Below are 9,875 nucleotides of genomic sequence, written 5' to 3'. Positions count from 1 at the left end.
GCTTTAGAGTGCCGAGTTATTCACTGCGCACGAAGAAATGACCACCTCCAACGTTTGGTTTATGTTTTATAAGCATTTTTAAATTTATTGCTTAAATCGCATTTTCTCGGCGAGCTGAGCGCTTTTTCTGAATTGTGCCGCTCCCGTCACTCTGGTTAGGTTGGCATCGAAAAAAACGCTCTCGGGTGCTTTAGAGTGCCGAGTTATTCACTGCGCATGAAGAAATGACCACCTCCAACGTTTGGTTTATGTTTTATAAGCATTTTTAATTTTATTGCTTAAATCGCATTTTCTCGGCGAGCTGAGCACTTTTTCTGAATTGTGCCGCTCCCGTCACTCTGGTTAGGTTGGCATCGAAAAAAACGCTCTCGGGTGCTTTAGAGTGCCGAGTTTATTACTGCGCATTAAGAAATGACCACCTCCAACGTTTGGTTTATGTTTTATAAGCATTTTTAATTTTATTGCTTAAATCGCATTTTCTCGGCGAGCTGAGCACTTTTTCTGAATTGTGCCGCTCCCGTCACTCTGGTTAGGTTGGCATCGAAAAAAACGCTCTCGGGTGCTTTAGAGTGCCGAGTTTATCACTGCGCATGAAGAAATGACCACCTCCAACGTTTGGTTTATGTTTTATAAGCATTTTTAAATTTATTGCTTAAATCGCATTTTCTCGGCGAGCTGAGCAATTTTTCTGAATTCTGCCGCTCCCGTCACTCTGGTTAGGTTGGCATCGAAAAAAACGCTCTCGGGTGCTTTAGAGTGCCGAGTTTATTACTGCGCATTAAGAAATGACCACCTCCAACGTTTGGTTTATGTTTTATAAGCATTTTTAATTTTATTGCTTAAATCGCATTTTCTCGGCGAGCTGAGCGCTTTTTCTGAATTGTGCCGCTCCCGTCACTCTGGTTAGGTTGGCATCGAAAAAAACGCTCTCGGGTGCTTTAGAGTGCCGAGTTTATTACTGCGCATTAAGAAATGACCACCTCCAACGTTTGGTTTATGTTTTATAAGCATTTTTAATTTTATTGCTTAAATCGCATTTTCTCGGCGAGCTGAGCACTTTTTCTGAATTGTGCCGCTCCCGTCACTCTGGTTAGGTTGGCATCGAAAAAAACGCTCTCGGGTGCTTTAGAGTGCCGAGTTTATCACTGCGCATAAGAAATGACCACCTCCAACGTTTGGTTTATGTTTTATAAGCATTTTTAATTTTATTGCTTAAATCGCATTTTCTCGGCGAGCTGAGCGCTTTTTCTGAATTGTGCCGCTCCCGTCACTCTGGTTAGGTTGGCATCGAAAAAAACGCTCTCGGGTGCTTTAGAGTGCCGAGTTATTCACTGCGCATGAAGAAATGACCACCTCCAACGTTTGGTTTATGTTTAATAAGCATTTTTAATGTTATTGCTTAAATCGCATTTTCTCGGCGAGCTGAGCGCTTTTTCTGAATTGTGCCGCTCCCGTCACTCTGGTTAGGTTGGCATCGAAAAAAACGCTCTCGGGTGCTTTAGAGTGCCGAGTTATTCACTGCGCATGAAGAAATGACCACCTCCAACGTTTGGTTTATGTTTTATAAGCATTTTTAATTGTATTGTTAAATCGCATTTTCTCGGCGAGCTGAGCACTTTTTCTGAATTGTGCCGCTCCCGTCACTCTGGTTAGGTTGGCATCGAAAAAACCGCTCTCGGGTCCTTTAGAGTGCCGAGTTATTCACTGCGCATGAAGAAATGACCACCTCCAACGTTTGGTTTATGTTTAATAAGCATTTTTAATTTTATTGCTTAAATCGCATTTTCTCGGCGAGCTGAGCGCTTTTTCTGAATTGTGCCGCTCCCGTCACTCTGGTTAGGTTGGCATCGAAAAAAACGCTCTCGGGTGCTTTAGAGTGCCGAGTTATTCACTGCGCATGAAGAAATGACCACCTCCAACGTTTGGTTTATGTTTAATAAGCATTTTTAATTTTATTGCTTAAATCGCATTTTCTCGGCGAGCTGAGCACTTTTTCTGAATTGTGCCGCTCCCGTCACTCTGGTTAGGTTGGCATCGAAAAAAACGCTCTCGGGTGCTTTAGAGTGCCGAGTTTATTACTGCGCATTAAGAAATGACCACCTCCAACGTTTGGTTTATGTTTTATAAGCATTTTTAATTTTATTGCTTAAATCGCATTTTCTCGGCGAGCTGAGCACTTTTTCTGAATTGTGCCGCTCCCGTCACTCTGGTTAGGTTGGCATCGAAAAAAACGCTCTCGGGTGCTTTAGAGTGCCGAGTTATTCACTGCGCACGAAGAAATGACCACCTCCAACGTTTGGTTTATGTTTTATAAGCATTTTTAATTTTATTGCTTAAATCGCATTTTCTCGGCGAGCTGAGCGCTTTTTCTGAATTGTGCCGCTCCCGTCACTCTGGTTAGGTTGGCATCGAAAAAAACGCTCTCGGGTGCTTTAGAGTGCCGAGTTATTCACTGCGCATGAAGAAATGACCACCTCCAACCTTTGATTTATGTTTAATAAGCATTTTTAATTTTATTGCTTAAATCGCATTTTCTCGGCGAGCTGAGCACTTTTTCTGAATTGTGCCGCTCCCGTCACTCTGGTTAGGTTGGCATCGAAAAAAAACGCTCTCGGGTGCTTTAGAGTGCCGAGTTTATTACTGCGCATTAAGAAATGACCACCTCCAACGTTTGGTTTATGTTTTATAAGCATTTTTAATTTTATTGCTTAAATCGCATTTTCTCGGCGAGCTGAGCACTTTTTCTGAATTGTGCCGCTCCCGTCACTCTGGTTAGGTTGGCATCGAAAAAAACGCTCTCGGGTGCTTTAGAGTGCCGAGTTATTCACTGCGCACGAAGAAATGACCACCTCCAACGTTTGGTTTATGTTTTATAAGCATTTTTAATTTTATTGCTTAAATCGCATTTTCTCGGCGAGCTGAGCACTTTTTCTGAATTGTGCCGCTCCCGTCACTCTGGTTAGGTTGGCATCGAAAAAAACGCTCTCGGGTGCTTTAGAGTGCCGAGTTTATTACTGCGCATTAAGAAATGACCACCTCCAACGTTTGGTTTATGTTTTATAAGCATTTTTAATTTTATTGCTTAAATCGCATTTTCTCGGCGAGCTGAGCACTTTTTCTGAATTGTGCCGCTCCCGTAACTCTGGTTAGGTTGGCATCGAAAAAAACGCTCTCGGGTGCTTTAGAGTGCCGAGTTTATCACTGCGCATGAAGAAATGACCACTTCCAACGTTTGGTTTATGTTTTATAAGCATTTTTAATTTTATTGCTTAAATCGCATTTTCTCGGCGAGCTGAGCACTTTTTCTGAATTGTGCCGCTCCCGTCACTCTGGTTAGGTTGGCATCGAAAAAAACGCTATCGGGTGCTTTAGAGTGCCGAGTTATTCACTGCGCATGAAGAAATGACCCCCTCCAACGTTTGGTTCATGTTTTATAAGCATTTTTAATTTTATTGCTTAAATCGCATTTTCTCGGCGAACTGAGCACTTTTTCTGAATTGTGCCGCTCCCGTCACTCTGGTTAGGTTGGCATCGAAAAAAACGCTCTCGGGTGCTTTAGAGTGCCGAGTTTATCACTGCGCATGAAGAAATGACCACCTCCAACGTTTGGTTTATGTTTTATAAGCATTTTTAATTTTATTGCTTAAATCGCATTTTCTCGGCGAGCTGAGCGCTTTTTCTGAATTGTGCCGCTCCCGTCACTCTGGTTAGGTTGGCATCGAAAAAAACGCTCTCGGGTGCTTTAGAGTGCCGAGTTATTCACTGCGCATGAAGAAATGACCACCTCCAACGTTTGGTTTATGTTTAATAAGCATTTTTAATTTTATTGCTTAAATCGCATTTTCTCGGCGAGCTGGGCGCTTTTTCTGAATTGTGCCGCTCCCGTCACTCTGGTTAGGTTGGCATCGAAAAAAACGCTCTCGGGTGCTTTAGAGTGCCGAGTTATTCACTGTGCATGAAGAAATGACCACCTCCAACGTTTGGTTTATGTTTAATAAGCATTTTTAATTTTATTGCTTAAATCGCATTTTCTCGGCGAGCTGAGCACTTTTTCTGAATTGTGCCGCTCCCGTCACTCTGGTTAGGTTGGCATCGAAAAAAACGCTCTCGGGTGCTTTAGAGTGCCGAGTTTATTACTGCGCATTAAGAAATGACCACCTCCAACGTTTGGTTTATGTTTTATAAGCATTTTTAATTTTTTTGCTTAAATCGCATTTTCTCGGCGAGCTGAGACCTTTTTCTGAATTGTGCCGCTCCCGTCACTCTGGTTAGGTTGGCATCGAAAAAAAGGCTCTCGGGTGCTTTAGAGTGCCGAGTTATTCACTGCGCACGAAGAAATGACCACCTCCAACGTTTGGTTTATGTTTTATAAGCATTTTTAAATTTATTGCTTAAATCGCATTTTCTCGGTGAGCTGAGCGCTTTTTCTGAATTGTGCCGCTCCCGTCACTCTGGTTAGGTTGGCATCGAAAAAAACGCTCTCGGGTGCTTTAGAGTGCCGAGTTATTCACTGCGCATGAAGAAATGACCACCTCCAATGTTTGGTTTATGTTTAATAAGCATTTTTAATTTTATTGCTTAAATCGCATTTTCTCGGCGAGCTGAGCGCTTTTTCTGAATTGTGCCGCTCCCGTCACTCTGGTTAGGTTGGCATCGAAAAAAACGCTCTCGGGTGCTTTAGAGTGCCGAGTTATTCACTGCGCATGAAGAAATGACCACCTCCAACGTTTGGTTTATGTTTAATAAGCATTTTTAATTTTATTGCTTAAATCGCATTTTCTCGGCGAGCTGAGCACTTTTTCTGAATTGTGCCGCTCCCGTCACTCTGGTTAGGTTGGCATCGAAAAAAACGCTCTCGGGTGCTTTAGAGTGCCGAGTTTATTACTGCGCATTAGGAAATGACCACCTCCAACGTTTGGTTTATGTTTTATAAGCATTTTTAATTTTATTGCTTAAATCGCATTTTCTCGGCGAGCTGAGCGCTTTTTCTGAATTGTGCCGCTCCCGTCACTCTGGTTAGGTTGGCATCGAAAAAAACGCTCTCGGGTGCTTTAGAGTGCCGAGTTTATTACTGCGCATTAAGAAATGCACCTCCAACGTTTGGTTTATGTTTTATAAGCATTTTTAATTTTATTGCTTAAATCGCATTTTCTCGGCGAGCTGAGCACTTTTTCTGAATTGTGCCGCTCCCGTCACTCTGGTTAGGTTGGCATCGAAAAAAACGCTCTCGGGTGCTTTAGAGTGCCGAGTTTATTACTGCGCATTAAGAAATGACCACCTCCAACGTTTGGTTTATGTTTTATAAGCATTTTTAATTTTATTGCTTAAATCGCATTTTCTCGGCGAGCTGAGCGCTTTTTCTGAATTGTGCCGCTCCCGTCACTCTGGTTAGGTTGGCATCGAAAAAAACGCTCTCGGGTGCTTTAGAGTGCCGAGTTTATTACTGCGCATTAAGAAATGACCACCTCCAACGTTTGGTTTATGTTTTATAAGCATTTTTAATTTTATTGCTTAAATCGCATTTTCTCGGCGAGCTGAGCGCTTTTTCTGAATTGTGCCTCTCCCGTCACTCTGGTTAGGTTGGCATCGAAAAAAACGCTCTCGGGTGCTTTAGAGTGCCGAGTTTATTACTGCGCATTAAGAAATGACCACCTCCAACGTTTGGTTTATGTTTTATAAGCATTTTTAATTTTATTGCTTAAATCGCATTTTCTCGGCGAGCTGAGCACTTTTTCTGAATTGTGCCGCTCCCGTCACTCTGGTTAGGTTGGCATCGAAAAAAACGCTCTCGGGTGCTTTAGAGTGCCGAGTTTATCACTGCGCATAAGAAATGACCACCTCCAACGTTTGGTTTATGTTTTATAAGCATTTTTAATTTTATTGCTTAAATCGCATTTTCTCGGCGAGCTGAGCGCTTTTTCTGAATTGTGCCGCTCCCGTCACTCTGGTTAGGTTGGCATCGAAAAAAACGCTCTCGGGTGCTTTAGAGTGCCGAGTTATTCACTGCGCATGAAGAAATGACCACCTCCAACGTTTGGTTTATGTTTAATAAGCATTTTTAATTTTATTGCTTAAATCGCATTTTCTCGGCGAGCTGAGCGCTTTTTCTGAATTGTGCCGCTCCCGTCACTCTGGTTAGGTTGGCATCGAAAAAAACGCTCTCGGGTGCTTTAGAGTGCCGAGTTATTCACTGCGCATGAAGAAATGACCACCTCCAACGTTTGGTTTATGTTTAATAAGCATTTTTAATTTTATTGCTTAAATCGCATTTTCTCGGCGAGCTGAGCACTTTTTCTGAATTGTGCCGCTCCCGTCACTCTGGTTAGGTTGGCATCGAAAAAAACGCTGTCGGGTGCTTTAGAGTGCCGAGTTTATTACTGCGCATTTAGAAATGACCACCTCCAACGTTTGGTTTATGTTTTATAAGCATTTTTTATTTTATTGCTTAAATCGCATTTTCTCGGCGAGCTGAGCGCTTTTTCTGAATTGTGCCGCTCCCGTCACTCTGGTTAGGTTGGCATCGAAAAAAACGCTCTCGGGTGCTTTAGAGTGCCGAGTTATTCACTGCGCACGAAGAAATGACCACCTCCAACGTTTGGTTTATGTTTTATAAGCATTTTTAATTTTATTGCTTAAATCGCATTTTCTCGGCGAGCTGAGCGCTTTTTCTGAATTGTGCCGCTCCCGTCACTCTGGTTAGGTTGGCATCGAAAAAAACGCTCTCGGGTGCTTTAGAGTGCCGAGTTTATTACTGCGCATTAAGAAATGACCACCTCCAACGTTTGGTTTATGTTTTATAAGCATTTTTAATTTTATTGCTTAAATCGCATTTTCTCGGCGAGCTGAGCACTTTTTCTGAATTGTGCCGCTCCCGTCACTCTGGTTAGGTTGGCATCGAAAAAAACGCTCTCGGGTGCTTTAGAGTGCCGAGTTTATCACTGCGCATGAAGAAATGACCACCTCCAACGTTTGGTTTATGTTTTATAAGCATTTTTAATTTTATTGCTTAAATCGCATTTTCTCGGCGAGCTGAGCACTTTTTCTGAATTGTGCCGCTCCCGTCACTCTGGTTAGGTTGGCATCGAAAAAAACGCTCTCGGGTGCTTTAGAGTGCCGAGTTTATCACTGCGCATGAAGAAATGACCACCTCCAACGTTTGGTTTATGTTTTATAAGCATTTTTAATTTTATTGCTTAAATCGCATTTTCTCGGCGAGCTGAGCGCTTTTTCTGAATTGTGCCGCTCCCGTCACTCTGGTTAGGTTGGCATCGAAAAAAACGCTCTCGGGTGCTTTAGAGTGCCGAGTTTATTACTGCGCATTAAGAAATGACCACCTCCAACGTTTGGTTTATGTTTTATAAGCATTTTTAATTTTTTTGCTTAAATCGCATTTTCTCGGCGAGCTGAGCACTTTTTCTGAATTGTGCCGCTCCCGTCACTCTGGTTAGGTTGGCATCGAAAAAAACGCTCTCGGGTGCTTTAGAGTGCCGAGTTTATTACTGCGCATTAAGAAATGACCACCTCCAACGTTTGGTTTATGTTTTATAAGCATTTTTAATTTTATTGCTTAAATCGCATTTTCTCGGCGAGCTGAGCACTTTTTCTGAATTGTGCCGCTCCCGTCACTCTGGTTAGGTTGGCATCGAAAAAAACGCTATCGGGTGCTTTAGAGTGCCGAGTTATTCACTGCGCATGAAGAAATGACCACCTCCAACGTTTGGTTTATGTTTAATAAGCATTTTTAATTTTATTGCTTAAATCGCATTTTCTCGGCGAGCTGAGCACTTTTTCTGAATTGTGCCGCTCCCGTCACTCTGGTTAGGTTGGCATCGAAAAAAACGCTCTCGGGTGCTTTAGAGTGCCGAGTTTATTACTGCGCATTAAGAAATGACCACCTCCAACGTTTGGTTTATGTTTTATAAGCATTTTTAATTTTATTGCTTAAATCGCATTTTCTCGGCGAGCTGAGCACTTTTTCTGAATTGTGCCGCTCCCGTCACTCTGGTTAGGTTGGCATCGAAAAAAACGCTCTCGGGTGCTTTAGAGTGCCGAGTTATTCACTGCGCATGAAGAAATGACGACCTCCAACGTTTGGTTTATGTTTAATAAGCATTTTTAATTTTATTGCTTGAATCGCATTTTCTCGGCGAGCTGAGCAGTTTTTCTGAATTGTGCCGCTCCCGTCACTCTGGTTAGGTTGGCATCGAAAAAAACGCTCTCGGGTGCTTTAGAGTGCCGAGTTTATCACTGCGCATGAAGAAATGACCACCTCCAACGTTTGGTTTATGTTTTATAAGCATTTTTAATTTTATTGCTTAAATCGCATTTTCTCGGCGAGCTGAGCGCTTTTTCTGAATTGTGCCGCTCCCGTCACTCTGGTTAGGTTGGCATCGAAAAAAACGCTCTCGGGTGCTTTAGAGTGCCGAGTTTATCACTGCGCATGAAGAAATGACCACCTCCAACGTTTGGTTTATGTTTTATAAGCATTTTTAATTTTATTGCTTAAATCGCATTTTCTCGGCGAGCGGAGCACTTTTTCTGAATTGTGCCGCTCCCGTCACTCTGGTTAGGTTGGCATCGACAAAAACGCTCTCGGGTGCTTTAGAGTGCCGAGTTTATCACTGCGCATGAAGAAATGACCACCTCCAACGTTTGGTTTATGTTTTATAAGCATTTTTAATTTTATTGCTTAAATCGCATTTTCTCAGCGAGCTGAGCGCTTTTTCTGAATTGTGCCTCTCCCGTCACTCTGGTTAGGTTGGCATCGAAAAAAACGCTCTCGGGTGCTTTAGAGTGCCGAGTTATTCACTGCACAGCAAAAACTGGAGTGTTGAATCAACTCCCACAGAGTCAATTTTAACACTTTTTGCGGGTTTATATAGCTCCACACTCTACAGAGTTAAATTAACACTTTCAAAATAGTTAATTATTTAACACTGTACCTAGAGTTACTTTTTAACTCCCTAGACTGGGTTGAATTAACACTATATCGAGTTACATTAACACTATATCAGAGTTACTTTTTAACTCCCTAGACTGGGTTGAATTAACACTATATCGAGTTACATTAACACTATATCAGAGTTCCTTTTTAACTCCCTAAACTGTGTTAAATTAATACTATATCGAGTTACATTAACACTATATCAGAGTTCCTTTTTAACTCCCTAAACTGTGTTAAATTAACACTATATCGAGTTACATTAACACTATATCAGAGTTCCTTTTTAACTCTCTAAACTGGGTTAAATTAGCACTATCGATTTACATTATATCAAAGCTCCTTTTTAACTTCCTAAATTGGGTTAAATTGACACTACATAGTTAAAAGAAAAACCGTACAATACAACCATTAAAATGACAATTCCAAGAAAAATGCATTTTCAAAAACACAATTTATTTTAACTTTTCCCCCAATGCAGTCAGTTAAAACATGAGGGTATAATGTACAAACCTCCATCTGCTTACCATTTATTTTAAGAACTTTCCCCCAATGCAGTCAGTTAAAACATAATAAACGAGGGTATAATGTACAAACTTTCATCTGCTTTACCATATGAGCTTTGAATATCAAATGGTTTGTGACATTTGAGTTCAGTCATTTTCATGACACACCTCTCTTCAGTTGGTAAAACTTTGAAGGCATGGTGGTGTTCAACAAACATCTCTGTAAATAGCTTTTTTGTCAAAAAATAAACGTCATCTTCAACCAGAAGTACATCATCTATTTGACAAAAGACTGGCATGTCTTCCTCCATGGAACTGCAAACAACAAGTCCACCTTTGTACTCAACACCATCGACTTTAACCCAACTTTAAAAAGAAAAAGAAATACACAGAATGAACGAACAATTGAAGTCCAGTAACATAAAATC

The 9,875-nt window shown here is 41.5% G+C and overlaps 1 protein-coding gene across 3 annotated transcripts in view; it reads right to left on the bottom strand.

Annotated features, from left to right (window-relative positions):
- Positions 1 to 9,376: 9,376 nt before the first annotated feature.
- LOC133148320 (uncharacterized) overlaps positions 9,377 to 9,875 on the bottom strand; it is a 4,232-nt gene continuing 3,733 nt past the window's right edge. For all 3 annotated transcript variants that reach the window (XM_061271418.1, XM_061271417.1, XM_061271415.1), the window contains one exon: positions 9,377 to 9,813. In XM_061271418.1, coding sequence (XP_061127402.1) covers positions 9,725 to 9,813 — 89 coding nt within the window. In that variant the 3' untranslated portion in view covers positions 9,377 to 9,724. The remainder of the gene's footprint in view (positions 9,814 to 9,875) is intronic.

Source organism: Syngnathus typhle, unplaced genomic scaffold (genome assembly GCF_033458585.1).
Source record: "Syngnathus typhle isolate RoL2023-S1 ecotype Sweden unplaced genomic scaffold, RoL_Styp_1.0 HiC_scaffold_58, whole genome shotgun sequence".
In the NCBI taxonomy this organism is placed as follows: domain Eukaryota; kingdom Metazoa; phylum Chordata; class Actinopteri; order Syngnathiformes; family Syngnathidae; genus Syngnathus; species Syngnathus typhle.
Note: the sequence above shows the minus strand (reverse complement) of the source record. Positions and strands in the feature narration are given on the sequence as shown.